We start from the raw sequence: 17,208 nt of genomic DNA, 5'->3' as shown, positions 1-17,208 counted from the left end.
TCGAGTCGAGGCCAGAGAGTTAGCGGCTTTGCTCCACCCGAAGCAGAGATTGTGCTGGATGGAGAAATAATCGATTGGACGGATAGCGCCAGCAACATAGGATTCATCTTTAATAACGACCTGTAGTGGAATGGATTAATAGCACAGCAATGTGGTAAAATTTACGCCAGTCTTCGTACGTTATACTGTTGTACATCAGATGCGCCAACTGCAATCAAGCTAAAGCTGTTCAAATCACTGATTCTACCACATTTCATGTTTGGAGATGTACTCCATGTTCGCCCCAATGCAAGTTGCTTTGATCGTTTGCGTGTTGCGTTGAACTGTTGTGTGCGTTATGTTTATGGTTTAGGGCGTTATGACCATGTGAGCCACCTTCCACCAACCCTCATTGGCTGTCCTCTGCAACATTTTTACGCATACCGTTCCTGCATTTTCCTGCGTAAATTGCTTTCAACACGATCTCCAGCTTCACTACATCGGAGGCTGATACAAACTCGGGGCCGACGTCTACAGAATCTAGTTATCCCAGCAAACAACACGGAAGTCTATGCTAGTTCTTTGTTCGTTCGAGGTGTGGTATATTGGAACTTATTACCGCCCGCTGTTAAGCGTTCCTCATCGGAGGCAATATTTAAGAGTGGCTGCTTTGATTTTTGGAACCGAATGAGATAATAATACGAAATTGAAACAACCGGAAAATAATATAGTAGTTAAGTTAGTATTTGTGTCTATTATGTTACCGGAGGTAGTAATTTAAAAAGATTTGTATCTTACACTACTGGACAATAAACAAACAAACAAACATAACTTCCGTTGCGTGGCGTGCACGGCCGCGTGCAGTATTTGATGCTGAAAAGTGCAGTATGTTTTTTAAACGTGCAGAAATCGCGACAGCAGATCGAATCATTGGTTTGTATCGGTTAAACACGGTGGATGAAGCGCGTTCCATACTTACGTTCCATGTCGATAGGAAATCGTCAGCATAATAAGGATTGTCAATATTTGTTGCACCGGCGACTTGGACACAGAGATCCCGATGTTCTTGCAGAAATAGATCTGGTATGAAAGTGAGAAATTGCGGAATACGAATCACATAGTATCATGTATCGAAGGGAAGATGGAAAGGCGGGCGTTTCCATCGATTGCTGTAAAGACTTTAAAGGATGTTTTGGATATCGTACACATTGATGTGAGTGGCCCAATAACGAAAACTCCAGGTGGATGCAGATACTATCTAACCATGATCGACGATCATAGCCGCTACATATTTGTATATTTTCTGAAAGAAAAGTCTGAAGTTGAAAGCAGAATTCGTGAATATGTACGATATGTTGAGAATCAGTTCCACAAAAAACCGAAGATCATCCGATCGGATAGATGTGGCGAGCATATATGCCAGAAACTTAGGAAATTCTATGCTGAAGAAGGCATTAAGGCAGAATACACGGCTGGATATGCCCCTCAACAAAACGATGTGCATGCTTTTAGACGCTGGGCTGCCGAAAAGGTTTTGGGAGGAAGATGTTAATACGGCTGCATATTTGCAAAATAGGCTGCCTACGAAAGCAATTGACGTTACACCCTTTTAAACCTGGTTTGGCAGGAAACCCGATTTTAGCAATCTCAAAGTTTTTGGATGTCAGGCATATGGACATGTGGAACCAACCAAAGCGTAAGAAGTTTGAATCCAAAGCAATCAAGTTACGGTTGTTGGATATGTGAATGAAAGCAAGGCGTATAGATTACTCAACACTACTTCAGGAGAAATTTCAATTATCCGGGATGTTTAGTTCCTTGAAACTAACGAAGAAGTGATTAAGGAACCTACTGAATTCGCTGACGAATCGATCAATACTGATGAAGGATTTCAAGTACGATTGTTAGATGAAGTAGATGTCGAATTAGATAATGAAAGATGTGATGAATTGGATGATTCAATGCAATTTTACGAGGCCGAAGGCGGAGAAGTAACAAATTAACCTAATGAAATGAGAAATGTGGACCATCATGCAAATGAAGATCATTGTATTTAACCTGTTACAGTACGCCGATGAACTCGAATGAATATTGGAGTACCACCTGGAAGATATACGGAGTCAATTACCATAGCAAAAAATGTGGCATAGCAGTTCATCAGGCAGAACCTAAAACTTTTACAGAAGTAGTATCCTGTTATGAACAAGAAGAGTGGAAAATTGCAGCTTTCCGAAAAAGATATCACACCAAGAGGACGGAACGTGGGAGATCACCGAACTACCTCCAGGACGCAAAGCCATAGGTTGTAAATGGGTCTATAAGCGAAAGTAGAACGAGATTGGTCAAATAGCAAAATATAAAGCCAGGTAGCTCAAGGTTTTTCTCAAAAATTTAGCACCGACTGTGATCTTGTATTCGCTCCTGTAATAAGGCAAGCAACTTTTCGGGCTGTTTAAACACTGGCTAGTAGAGTTTGGATGCTGCGCGTCATGTAGACATCAAAACGGCATACCTGTATGGAGAGTTGCAAGAGGAGGTCTACATGAAACAACCTCTAGGTTTCAAGATCGATGATAGAAGTAGGGTGTGCAAATTACGACGCAGCATATATGAACTCAAACAAGCGACAAGAGTATGGAACCATAAGACTGACGGATTTTTCAAAAAATTGGGTTTTCGTACCTCAATTGTGGATCCCTGTCTATACGTTAGACAAACGAAGACTACCAAGATGTACCTTCTCATATACGTAGATGACATTGTAATTGTGGTTCGAACCGAAGCTGAGTATCAAGCTTTAGTAGCAGCATTTCAATAATAATTTAAAGTAACAATGCTTGAGACTTGCGTTTTTTTTCCTTGGAATACAAGTAAAAAAGACAGAAGGAAGATACACATTGAATCAAAATCCTATGACAACCGGCTTTCTGCAACAAAAGGAGAATAATATACTTGAAAATCAAGAAGAGTACCAGAACGTGATCGGGTGTTTGTTGTATATTGCAGTCAATACTAGCCCTGACGTAGCAATCGCAACATCTATTCTTGGAAGACGTGGTATCTACCGTTGAAGTTACCCGTGCGTGTAAATGAAGATAACCAAAGCTGCATAGCCCTTACCATTGCAGACAAAATAACACGAAAATGAAAACATTTTTTATTATTTGGAGAGAAGCAATTGGTGTACGATTAGTCAACGTTGAGGAGGAGTGTAGAGTAGCAACATAGCAACATTGCCGTAGAGCGGTGTAACATAGTTACCTTGTTGTGTTAAATAAATAAAATTTTCATTCTCTGTTCTTAACTCACTGAAACAAGACGTGTTTCACTTCCGTCCACCTGCATAACTCTTATCAGTTTGGTATATAACAATATGGGTCTCTGAACATTCGAGCAAAAGTGGTGAAGTCATATCGTAGCGAAGGGGTTATATCCACTAGTTTCAAGTTGATCGAGCAAAAATCGGGGGCCTCATTGCGCATCTCCTTTCGACAGCTCTTTCGTATAACAGTTTGCATGTTTTACTCGTTTTGAGTCGAGCTGCGCATTGCCACCCCTGATTTTTACGGAATTCATTCGAGTACAGCAACCGTTCGCTAACTGGGCTAAAACACCAGCCCAGTTGACGAACGCCGCTTTTTAACTGGGCTGACGAGGGAATTCGCGATGCATTGTTGTGATCGTGTTTTACATGAAGCCTCAAGAATATACTATTCAGAGTCCCCTCGTCACCGAGTCTTTTTGACAGATAACTGCTTTTTAATTGGGCTTTGGCCTAGTTAGCGAACGCCCAGTTAAAAAACAGTCCAGTTAAAACGCGCCCAGTTAGCGAACTGTTGCTGTATTGCAATTTTGTCGTGGACACTCTTTATCCAATTAAATGGTACTGCAACTTCCAACATTTTTATTTTGGTTTAAAGCATTTTTTACTCAATTGTGTAATGCCATACTACGCTTAATTGTTTCATGTTGACTTTGATGAACAAAGCTCAAATCTGAGTCCATTTATTCCACTGAAAAAATGTAGTTTTCGTTTGATGATATTAATGCCGACTGAGAAAATCAAAGGTAATACTAATGACACACTGGTGGAACAAGTACCATGGTACAAGAATCTTGAAATGAGTACCATACCAATTATTGTCTTTATTAACGATAGTCTTGGAATAATTTTCTTGTTCTCTTGTACCATGGTACAAGTATCACAGGTGTGTCCTTAGTATAACATGTGGCAATTATGCATAGCACGGCAGTGAACGTATTAATAACACTGAAATAGTCGGTAGGACACTAACATTAGATTAAAGCTTGATTTATATTCAGGGTTTCGACTTTTCGTTTCAATGAGACCAAAGCAAGCGTTTTTCGGGCCAAGGGAAAATCTTGTTTCGTTGTTTATGTGGAGGATCATCTTTCACCCATCAATCTTTTCTCTAGAATTAGCATTGGAAGATGAACGAAAATCTTGCCTATTAGATGAAAATCCTTTTTCGTTTCATTACTTTTACCTCTCACTCACTTTTCGCGAGAATTATCGCAGAACAATTACAAAATTGTATGGCCGCGCCGGGATTTGAACCCAGAATAGTAACAAGAATAGCTGTGGGGATGCGCTTACTTTAGCCACACCACCACGCTATCAGTATGAAAGCGTTAAGTTATTTGTTCCACATAAGCTACTACCATTTGCATTGATGATGCCACGAAAAGACTCGAATATGAAAGAAAAAGAGCAAACCAACGTTTAGCGGCAATCGAAGTGAGCGAAATTTTTTTATCACTCTCCAGGCTGTTTTTCATTCCCGAAAAGCGATTTCTCCCCGAAAACTTTCGTGAGGGAAAATCATGTGCTCCTGAGATTGAGTGAGCATTGCGAACCCTGTTTATATTACAATCTATAATATAGTCATCTATTTTATTGTTTACGAACGGACGGAACTTTCGAACTAATGCGATTCGCTCAATTTTCGTTCGAAAGTGTATTGTAACCAGAGTGTAAAATAATCGAAATTTTTTGGTGAAGCCCACCTTTCTTCACTTGTCAACTCACTTCCAGACACATTCATAGTCGGCTCTGGACTGTCAATATTCGGTTGAATATTAGTCATTGAATATTTATGCAGATTTTACAAATTGATAAATTATCTGAAATCTGAACACGTTTCAAATGAGTAAAATAGTTTATCACATAGAACTGAATCTGATTTTCATCTGCGAGGCATATTCAACGGTAAACATCAACATAAACAATGCCAATTATGTTTTTTTCTACACATAGTAAGCACACTCAGTGACAGTCGAATGAATGAATTGGTGGAGTAGTCGTTTGACTATGTCATTCTATGTTTTGAATATTCATGCGATGTTTGTCAAAATTCGGACCGAAGTTACTTCATGAAGATGAATATTTTAAGCTCTGATTGTAACGTAAACAAGAATACGGACGAGTATCAGAATCACAATTATAATATCAATTCTTAAAGCCTACCCCAGTAACATTTTGGTTTTATGCTGGTTTTGTAGAAGTCAGAAATAATGATTTCCAAAACTGTTACAAAACCGTAAATGTTTCAGGGTATGCTTGCGCTGTAACAATGCTACCATAGTAATGATAGTACACACTGATTTCATAGTCGTCGTAACTCGTAACAGCCAGTCAATATTTCAGCGAATATGACGGAATACGCGTTTACTAAGGGTATTCAACCGCTGCTGGTACATCAATACGTTGCATGTTTCAAACCTCATTTAAGTGTTTACGGGTTGGAATGTTTTAAATTTGCGATATTAGTCCTTGAATCACCTCAAATACGAGCTAAAGTGCGATGGTTGTTACGCCAACTATGAAATCACGGGCAGTACAGCTTTCAATATCTTACTGTCTATAGGAAAAATACTGCAGTTTTATGCTACAATATTACACGAATATTCTATACGAAAAACAAACTCCTAAGTACGTTTATCTGGAATTAAATTACTGTTCATAACTGCATACGGATTTCACGTGACTTTCCATAAATTTAAGATGAGTCAAAAAAAGATAAATTTGTATTTACTAAAGTTTTTTTTCAGTGAGTTTTAATAGAAAAAAAACCTAACCTTGCCTATTCTTTCTCAAAAAAACTAAATAAGTAACTTAAAAACCTTATCATGTTGTATTCCCATTGTCGAATAATTTGTGGTGAAATGAATTTCTACTGAGGAATGCAGTTCTTGTTACTAGTTACTAGCTACATTACTAGCATTGTTCCATCCTCAGGAAAATGTTATTGGAATATGTGAAGTATGCTATATTCCGATTATAATAATCTCTAATATAGAGTATTTAGTTTGACATAGTGTGTCATTGCATAAATGGGATATTTTGCATGGCAAGATTGGAAATCGATAAACTTTTTTACGAATCGAAATCATTGACTCCGAGTTGGAAATACTTCGACCTTGCTCTCAAGGCTGACAAGCCCTGTGCCAAAATATTGTTTTTATTGGAACTTGTAATTCAATATATTTTAAATGAAAGTTACAACAATACTTGGCAATTTTGTTAAATAAACTCCTAAAGATATGATAATTTTACAACAGGATGAATAAGACAATATAGATAAATAATTCCACCATTTCAAACAATATTAAAACCGTAGCCCACCAGTTTTTCCACCTTTTTAAAAATAATGTCGAAAACAGTACGTTTCTTTCTCGTTTTAGTTGTCTCAAAGCTCTTATTTGTAAAACTATAATAACTGATTGTTTTGATTGTAATTTACCAAACATAACTAACAATTGTTAATGTAGACAAAATGTGAAATGTATTATAATAATATAAATGAAGAAAAAGCCTTAGCAAAAATGGAATATGCCAATAGAGACAGAAATATATATCACATTTGTGAGAATTAGTGAAACATTCAATTACAGTCTTTTCTATTCAATTTATGTTATTACAATACATTTGATTCTTTTTTCTTCCTATTTTTTTTCTTTCACATTTATTTCAAATACATATCTCAAGGTCCGCCTTACTATTGTTTGCTTTTGTTTGTTCGACAGATACCAAAACCTTCAATTTCTATGCCGAATGCAGTATCAAACCGACCGGGGTTCGATGACGATCAAACCAACCCCAATGCTTCACCTCAGCATCAGACACAAGCGAGTCAGCAGCAGGCAAACGATGCTTCGTCCAAAGCTGCCAATGCACCGATCAAAAAGGCCGCTACTACAAAAGACCCCAAAGCGGGCAATAATGCTCAGGGGTGAGTATTAAATAAGCTTGTTCAATTTTTTACACGATTGACATTTGAATGGAACGTGAGTATATTTTGGGTATCGAGTTAACATTTCCTAATTTCCATTAACAGTTCTGGCTGGTTTTCGTGGTTTAAATTGAAACCAAAAAATCAAATGATTCTGCCAGATGATAAAAATCCAACGGTGAGTTGTTATCCTACTGTCGATATATTGCAAAGATCTTTTGAAGAATCGCTTCTATTAAAATGTAAAACAGATTGTATGGGATCCCGATAAAAAACGTTGGGTCAACACGGAAGGAGATGAAGTAGGCGAGGAAGCATTCAAGCCTCCACCGAAAATGTCCGACATAATGCCTGGGGCGGCTGCTTCCCCACAAGTGCTACCCCCAGCCGCACCAATGCCATCGGCGCAGCCCGTGGCTGGTTTCCCTCCGGGTCAGATGCCGAACAATGCGGTCATCTACGGAACGGCATCTTCACTGAATGTCGATCCGAACAACCAAGTACCGGTCGTTCAGGCCCAACCCACCGGAGGACAAGCACCAACGCCAGTAACGGCCCCGAAGGTGGGTGAACCTACCAAGGTTCCAACGTTGCAATCGAACATGTTTAAAATGCAGAGGAATCGAAGTAAGTACAGATCAAAACTACATTTAGCAGATCATTATTATTTATGCGATATCTTTAAATTACAGCTTTGAAAAAGTCCTACGTTGATGTGTTCAATCCGTCCGGTGCGGCGCCGAGTCGACCGGCGGAGCCAATATTAGCACCAACCGTTCCGGCAATGGCAACACCGCAGGGCGGATTCTTTATTCCGGGTGCGGCTCCTATTGGTGGACAACCAAACGAGAGTGCAGCAGAGGTAAGTCAATCTTCTCAATCGTAGGTGTATTACATCATCTCCGGGTATTGACCACCCGTAATAAAAATTTATTCAACTATGTTTGAAAATTTGATTTATATTATATGCACAACATGTGAAAAATGTTGTTCGGTACTTCAGTAGAGTTTGAACCCACGACTGTAGTCGACAGTATGTTCGACATGTGCCTTATCTACTACGCTACGTCCTCCGCAGCTAAGGGGGTGCTGATGAGCTCAAATTCGCAACACTAGACACATATACCCCTATTCTTATTTACGAACGAATGCAGTTCGAATCGTTTCCCCATTTGATGTTGCTGGTAGAGATTAGAGATGTCGTAAAATCCCGATTAATCGATTAGTAACTAATCGATTACTCTCGATTATTGAATCGATTGATCGTTGGATAATAATCGATTCAAAATTAATCGATTATTACAACGATGAATCGATTAATCGAAGTAATCAATTAATTTGCGACATCCTTATGATGTCGTAAAATCCTGATTAATCGATTAGTAACAAATCGATTACTCTCGATCTCTCTCGATTATTGAATCGATTAATCGTTAGGTAATGATCGATTCAAAATTAATCGATTATTAAAACGATTAATCGTTGTAATAATCGATTAATTTTGAATCGATCATTACCTAACGATTAATCGATTCAATAATCGAGAGAGATCGAGAGTAATCGATTAATCAGGATTTTACGACATCATAAGGATGTCGCAAATTAATTGATTACTTCGATTAATCGATTCATCGTTGTAATAATCGATTAATTTTGAATCGATTATTATCCAACGATCAATCGATTCAATAATCGACAGGAATCGAGAGTAATCGATTAGTTACTAATCGATTAATCGGGATTTTACGACATCTCTAGTTGCTGGCGTAAACGAGAATGCACATCAGCTTTCTTTCGAAAACGCGTTCGTACGTAAACAAGAATAAGGGTGATACATAATCCAATTCTCCGAACTAACTCCTCCCCACGTATTGTTTGTATACATATATGCTATGCAACCGAGTGGGATGAGAATTTATTATTGCCCGGCATCTACACACAACTGAAACTGCGCTCGATCAAGTAGAGGTAGAGGTTGTGTGAGGTGTTGTCAGTTGGTCGTCAGATCTCGACAAGACCAGTCAAACGAAAAATTTGCCATGCCAGATATCGCAAAAAAAAAAATCAGGGTTAAGGCAGGCATTTTCGTCTTTTCTTCATAGTTTCGAAAATCAATAAAAGAGACATTTTGTTGTAAAAGTCATCCGTACTAAATCGTAAGCTCAGGAGAAACGTTCTGCTGGCAAATGGACGTTGCTTTCGTTGGTTTTAGCCCCTACGATGACGAATGGAAATACCTGACGTGTCCCTAACATAAGACCGACCAAAAACATACAATACAGGTTGTTGGATTTGCTTTCCTCTTGTTTTAGAGAGTAGCCTTACAATTTTCCATTAATTATCTTTCTGCGAATGACTAACCATCAAACACAAATATCGGGCTATGAACGGATTTCGTAGTCGCAAGCAATTTATAAAATGTTTGTGCTCACAGACAGGGCTAAAAACACAATTGGACTTCATCGTATTTTGCAGTTATAATATTATTTATATTTTTTTGTCTTCAGGGGATGCCTCAGTTCTATAACCCCAACCAGTATGCTGGAGGATACCAACAACAGTGATGAAAAAGTTGTTTGGTTACGAGCAAGTAACAGTGAGAGCGAACATCTACCTAAAATATAAACTACCCAAGAGACTGCCGACAGTACGTGGCAACCCTATAAAAAATAAAACATATTCGTTAGAAACAAAAAAGTCAACGCGTGCAAGTCAGTGAAACCTAATTGAGGGTGTGATTAGATCAAGCCTATAGGACAGAAATACTAGGGATGAATATAGTAGGGCGTAGATATGAATGTAAACTATAGTTTGAACAATTGGAGTTTAACAATTTACGTTTTGTGTGCGTTATCTTTATTATTTTTTTTATTTCGGGACAAAAAATAAATTAGTCAAAATTATTACAATGTCCCGTTTTGTATGTTTATTTTCACAGAATGCATATTAGTGAAGATACATTGATATGTTGTAATAAATATGTACAGATCGATGCTGATTATTTTCATAAGGTAGTTAACGGAATCCATTTCGGTCAAATAAAACTGAAAATTGTTAGAATTTGTTATTATCGTAAACGAACCCAATAGATTGCTTTTATTCGGTTGAGTATCTCCATGCATAAGTTGATTAATTTTAGGTGAAACATTAAAAAATGATGGAAGTTTCTAGTATGAATTAAAGGTCTGTGTATTTTTTTTGTAACAAGGTTTAATTGCTCATTTTTTTTACAGACTATTCATAAAACATCAAAAAAATAGCAACGGTGTAGTTTTGTTTTACCGGAGCAATAACAGTAATCAAATGAAATAGCTGCAACCTAGGGAATGGTGTATGCTCGCTTTGAAAAAGCATGCTTATATACAATAGTGAGTTAATGTGATATGTTCGTTTCTTTTTGTTTCAAGTCTTATATGTACAGAACAAAGTAAAACGTATATTTTTTCTTCCTTTTTTCAAAAAAACACAATACACAAGAAAAGACAAAAATTGAAAGCCTCGAAACATGAAAAACGAATAATCTATACAGATAAATCAAGTTTGCAGTAGATAGTGGATGATGTGTTGGGAGCTATGGAAAATTATGTTTAAATTGTGATGGAAAGCGAGAGTTGCGAAATATGATAATTTAGATAAAGTATGACTCTTCTAGTGAAATGGTACCTATGTATGAAGTTTCAAATCAAAATAAAGCATCTATTATCCATTAAAGTATGTTTGGAAGGGCAGGTTTTTCTTTGGAAGAAATAATAGAGAACGGGAAAATAGAATTGAGAAAAATCCATATCATCGAATGTAAAACTGCACTTCCTTATTGCATTGCCAACGACAATTCGATTTGGCTGTACCGTGACATGCCCTATTACCGTGGGGTTAAGGACGTGTTCACAATAAATTCGCTATTTAAAATTTAATATGTAACAATCAGTAATCACCCCTGAAAACTATGTCGCTTCAATCAATATTAAATACATTTGAAGGGAAAAATATGTTTTGTACTTCAACTCATAAAAAATGAAGGAAATAGTGTTCTAGAGATGGGCGAACGCTCATGAGCCGTTCATTTGAGCCGGTTCGTGACAAAGAGCGAACGAACCACGACTCTATAATTTTGAGCCGCGGCTCTCAAATGAACGGTGGCTCACGGTGGCTGTTGAAATAAATCGTTCAGTCGTTCAGTTTAGGTGTCCAAGGAAAATAGAGGTAATAAGCTATATAGGACGATTGTCGCTGCGGTTCCCTTTGTTATCGTCTCCAAACATGTTAGGTACCTATCTCTCAAAACGTACTGATTTTTCCTTCGTTGACATTTAGTGCCCTATCCTCGCCAGCAAAACATGTTTCGCCAGTGACGACAGCGACAATCTTCCTCTATAGTTTATTACCTCTATTCCAAGGAAGCCTCACACCTTGAGAATCGTGCTCACGGATGTTTTTTCGTAGTCGCAAATCATTCCTATTTTGAATACATGGGTGGCTAACTTAACTGTCCGTTTATTTAAGAGCATATATTCCCTCACATCTGGGATGCATGATCTGATTGTTTGATATCTGTAACTGTGGCTCGAAAATATTAACGTGCAAGTAAGATTGGTAATTTTTGCATGCGCTTAAGTAGAGATAATGTTTTTTTTGTACATTAAGAAAGCATTACACCTCGGGCAAATTTTCCGGAACAGATTTGGCTCTCATGTTAAAATACAAGCTGGAATTTCGATTTTCTGTGTCGGAACCCTATCAAAAGCCTACATTATGGACTGCTTGCAGGCTTGATTAGGCGATATGAAGATTTGTGGATAATTCAAAAGCTTAAAATAGCGGCGATCATATAACAGACGTGCGTTGATCACTGCGAATGATTGATGAGTACCGTTTTGACGGTAAAAAATTACCCAATCGAAATCAGAGAGCAAAGAGTATATATCTTCTCACAGTTTTCTGATTCTAAATGTACAAAGATTTAGACGAACTTTTGACTGGACGAATTTGGATTTGTAATCAAGCACTTAAACGTCCATAAAAACACAGTTGAATATACAAGATATCATAAAACAGTTTGCTTTTATGCTTCATTCACAAAAAAAAACTTTGTAGTGAGTCAACGAGCCGAGCCGTTCAAATGAGTCGGCTCATTCAAGTGAACGCTTGGCTCAGAGCCGTTCACTTAATTGAACCGTTTTGCCCATCACTATAGTGTTCGACATTTGACTTAAGAATATGCCTAATACCGCGTACATTTCGAAGAAGATTCCAAATACCGCGCAGAAAATTGCCTAATACCGTGCCCTATCAAACAAGCTCAAATGATGAACTTAAGAGCACATTTACAATAAAATATGTAAATAATTAAGTCATATACAAAATTTCAATTGAATTATTAGGTCATACTAAAAAAACGTCATAAAAATTACTATTTTACACAAAAAGAATCATTTCCTTGGGAAGTTAGCAACTTCTCAATATTGAGGGTTTATTTATTTATTTATTTTTCTGGGTGTCCAGCTGGAGCTACCTGGGCCCTGTAGCATAATCAGACTAATAATATTAGCTACAAGTTACAAGTTACAAGTCAACAAATTACAAGTAATTTGCGTCGCATAATAATGTTTTGCCAACTAATAATATTAGTACTTGTATTATTAGTAAGGTTGAAATTACAAGTCCGTCAGGTTCATTTACTTGTCAAAATTCATCCGACAGTTCACTGTCAATGCGGAGGTAAACGGTTTGTTTACGTTTGTTTGCAAATTTGCAGATAGAATATATATTTTGACTGCGATAGGTATGCACGGAACACTCTCTGTAAATTTATTGATTCCGCGGTTTAAGCCGGCTTCGTGGTATTGGCATTTTTAACCAAGCCAATGTAATGCACACTGGAGTCGTTTTTATGTGGTCTTTGGGATTGACTTAAGTTTTAATTAAGGCGATTTGTAAGGTACGCGAACGTATGCTCCATGACAAATCGAATCCCGCTAGACTTGTTTGTTGTGGGTTTTTGAAGAGGGTTTAATTTACGTGTATTGTGAGACTTATGCGGGTTTAGATTTTGCTTCTAATTCGATTATGAAATTTGGACGATTTCATTTTTAGTTCAAAATACTAACTGATGAAAATATCATAATAAATTCAACTCAGAATTTAGGTAGTTTTTCCGTTTTTCTTTTCTTTCCCATGATTGTTGTCAAACATAAAGCAACATGCATGGTCCTAAACGAGATTGTTTAGTATAATAATACTACAATAATACAATAATACAAACTTCAGTAAATTAATATATTCTCAATTTTGAGATGGATAAAGTCAACTTTGGGTAAACTAAACTTAGCTTTGGTTAATATGTTTCAAGTGGATTAAGTTAAACTACTAAGTGTTACGAAACTAATTTCACTCAAAATTGGGATATTGGTCCAAAGTACGGATTTGAGCTAAACAACCCACTTTTGAGTAGTGGTAGGTTTCTGTGTACTGTATAATTAGATGATCTTTACATTTGAATACTTGATGTCAGCACTTAAAGTACTTCTACTATATTTAAAGTCATTTGAAAATTTTCTTAGTGTTATATCGGAACGAGAAATTTATTCTTAGTGCCTAGTATTTCATTATATGGTAATTTGAAGCAACTAGAATAATAGTTTCTTTCTCTGTTAAGTCGTTAAAAACAATTAAACGATGCATGATTGCTTTGCACAGCTAAAATAATAAAATAAATGCTACTTGTAAATTAAATTACAGCACCATTCATACTTGTAAAAGAAACTACAAGCCAACGCTAATAATTTCTACTTGTATTTTCTTTATGCAACAGTTACTTGTAAATTCCACTAATATTATTAGTGCGGTTTACTTGTAATATTAGTCTTGTAAATTCATACTTGTAGATTCATTATGCAACAGAAAAATACAAGTTACAAGCTACTCTACTAATATTATTAGTAAAGTTTCGATTATGCTACAGGCCCCTGGTAGCTTAAATTGTCAAGACTGGACCCGAACAGAAGTTTTGCTTCTACTAGGACCAATACTTAGGAGAACTAGTCTATGTTGACCACTTGAACACTATTTGTTTTAGTATTGTGATAGCTAGCAAAATCTCTAGTATTGATTTCCCTTTTACCCTTTTCCATTGTCGTTTTCCCGTCAGTCTGTCCAGCAAATAATGAAACTTCTAATTTAAAACGTTTTAAACACAAAACGAAGGTTATCTGGCGATTTGAAATGTAAAATTTGAGCAGAATTTAAATGTAAAGTTTAGTTTATAGTTTTTTGGAGTCGACAATCAGTACCTAAAGGCAGTCTATGTTGACAACGGGTGATACCGTTGCCACCTCCAAGTAACACTTCTTAAAATAGGGATTTAATTAGATGTTATGTTATTGATTATATCGACATTATTTAAATGGCGAAACATTCATTTCATTCATTCATTTATTTAGTTAACATCTAAACAGATAACACTGAATCAACAATTTGACGCCACAATGCACGGTTCGAGGCCGCATCTCTCCATCCTCGGATACGCCCCACGCTCGCCAAGTCGTTCTGCACCTGGTCTGCCCATCTCGCTCGCTGCGCTCCACGCCGTCTCGTACCTGCCGGATCGGAAGCGAACACCATCTTTGCAGGGTTGCCGTCCGGCATTCTTGCAACATGTCCTGCCCATCGTACCCTTCCGGCTTTAGCTACCTTCTGGATACTGGGTTCGCCGTAGAGTTGGGCGAGCTCATGGTTCATTCTTCGCCGCCACACACCGTCTTCTTGCACACCGCCAAAGATGGTCCTAAGCACCCGTCTCTCGAATACTCCGAGTGCTTGCAAGTCCTCCTCGAGCATTGTCCATGTTTCATGTCCGTAGAGGACTACCGGTCTTATTAACGTCTTGTACATGACACATTTGGTGCGGTGGCGAATCTTTTCGACCGCAGTTTCTTCTGGAGCCCGTAGTAGGCCCGACTTCCACAGATGATGCGCCTTCGTATTTCACGACTAACGTTGTTGTCAGCCGTTAGCAAGGATCCGAGGTAGACGAATTCCTCGACCACCTCGAAGGTATCCCCGTCTATCGTAACACTGCTTCCCAGGCGGACCCTGTCGCGCTCGGTTCCACCCACAAGCATGTACTTTGTCTTTGACGCATTCACCACCAGTCCAACTTTTGTTGCTTCACGTTTCAGGCGGGTGTACAGTTCTGCCACCTTTGCAAATGTTCGGCCGACAATGTCCATGTCATCCGCGAAGCAAATAAATTGACTGGATCTGTTGAAAATCGTACCCCGGCTGTTACACCCGGCTCTCCGCATGACACCTTCTAGCGCAATGTTGAACAACAGGCACGAAAGTCCATCACCTTGTCTTAGTCCCCGGCGCGATTCGAACGAACTGGAGTGTTCGCCCGAAATCTTCACACAGTTTTGCACACCATCCACCGTTGCTCTGATCAGTCTGGTAAGCTTCCCAGGGAAGCTGTTCTCGTCCATAATTTTCCATAGCTCTACGCGGTCTATACTGTCGTATGCCGCCTTGAAATCAACGAACAGATGGTGCGTTGGGACCTGGTATTCACGGCATTTTTGAAGGATTTGCCGTACAGTAAAGATCTGGTCCGTTGTCGAGCGGCCGTCAACGAAGCCGGCTTGATAACTTCCCACGAACTCGTTCACTAATGGTGACAGACGACGGAAGATGATCTGGGATATCACTTTGTAGGCCGCATTAAGGATGGTGATCGCTCGAAAGTTCTCACACTCCAGTTTGTCGCCTTTCTTGTAGATGGGGCATATAACCCCTTCCTTCCACTCCTCCGGTAGCTGTTCGGTTTCCCAGATTCTGACTATCAGTTTGTGCAGGCAAGTGGCCAGCTTTTCCGGGCCCATCTTGATGAGCTCAGCTCCGATACCATCCTTACCAGCTGCTTTATTGGTCTTTAGCTGTTGAATGGCATCCTTAACTTCCCTCAAGGTGGGGGCTGGTTGGCTTCCATCGTCCGCTGAACTGACGTAGTCATCTCCTCCGCTGCCTTGACTTTCACTGCCTGTACTCTCAGCGCCATTCAGATGTTCCTCGTAGTGCTGCTTCCACCTTTCGATCACCACACGTTCGTCCGTCAAGATGCTCCCATCCTTATCCCGGCACATTTCGGCTCGCGGCACGAAGCCTTTGCGGGATGCGTTGAGCTTCTGATAGAACTTGCGTGTATCTTGAGAACGGCACAGCTGTTCCATCTCCTCGCACTCCGCTTCTTCCAGGCGGCGTTTCTTCTCCTGAAAAGGCGGGTCTGCTGTCTCCGCTTCCGTCTATAACGTTCCACGTTCTGCCGGGTACCTTGCTGCAGCGCAACCGCCCGCGCTGCGTCCTTCTCCTCCAGAATCTGTCTGCACTCTTCGTCGAACCAATCGTTCCGTCGACTTCGACCCATATACCCGACGTTGTTCTCCGCTGCGTCGTTAATGGCTGCTTTAACTGTACTCCAGCAGTCCTCAAGAGGGGCCCCATCGAGCTCACCCTCTTCCGGCAACGCTGCCTCGAGATGCTGCGCGTATGCAGTGGCGACATCAGGTTGCTTCAGTCGCTCTAGGTCGTACCGCGGCGGTCGTCGGTACCGAACATTGTTGATGACGGATAGTTTTGGGCGCAGTTTAACCATCACCAGATAGTGGTCAGAGTCGATGTTAGCGCCACGATATGTCCTGACGTCGATAATGTCGGAGAAGTGCCGTCCATCAATCAGAACGTGGTCGATTTGTGATTCTGTCTGCAGTGGTGATCTCCAGGTGTACCGATACGGGAGGCTGTGTTGGAAGTAGGTGCTACGAATGGCCATATTCTTGGAGGCGGCGAAATCAATTAGTCGTAGGCCGTTTTCGTTCGTCAGCCGGTGAGCGCTGAACTTTCCAATGGTCGGTCTAAACTCCTCCTCTTGGCCAACCTGAGCGTTCAAATCTCCTATGATGATTTTGACGTCGTGTCTTGGGCA

At 39.3% G+C, this 17,208-nt stretch overlaps 1 protein-coding gene across 3 annotated transcripts in view; it reads left to right on the top strand.

Moving 5' to 3' along the window:
- LOC134224455 (protein transport protein Sec16A) overlaps positions 1-10,955 on the top strand; it is a 66,943-nt gene extending 55,988 nt beyond the window's left edge. For all 3 annotated transcript variants that reach the window (XM_062703810.1, XM_062703807.1, XM_062703809.1), the window contains 5 exons: positions 7,027-7,232; positions 7,338-7,410; positions 7,484-7,859; positions 7,925-8,094; positions 9,740-10,955. In XM_062703810.1, coding sequence (XP_062559794.1) covers positions 7,027-7,232; positions 7,338-7,410; positions 7,484-7,859; positions 7,925-8,094; positions 9,740-9,796 — 882 coding nt within the window. In that variant the 3' untranslated portion in view covers positions 9,797-10,955. The remainder of the gene's footprint in view (positions 1-7,026; positions 7,233-7,337; positions 7,411-7,483; positions 7,860-7,924; positions 8,095-9,739) is intronic.
- Positions 10,956-17,208: the final 6,253 nt, after the last annotated feature.

This window comes from Armigeres subalbatus, chromosome 3 (assembly GCF_024139115.2).
Source record: "Armigeres subalbatus isolate Guangzhou_Male chromosome 3, GZ_Asu_2, whole genome shotgun sequence".
Lineage (NCBI taxonomy): Eukaryota > Metazoa > Arthropoda > Insecta > Diptera > Culicidae > Armigeres > Armigeres subalbatus.
This window is presented reverse-complemented; position numbering and strand designations above follow the sequence as displayed.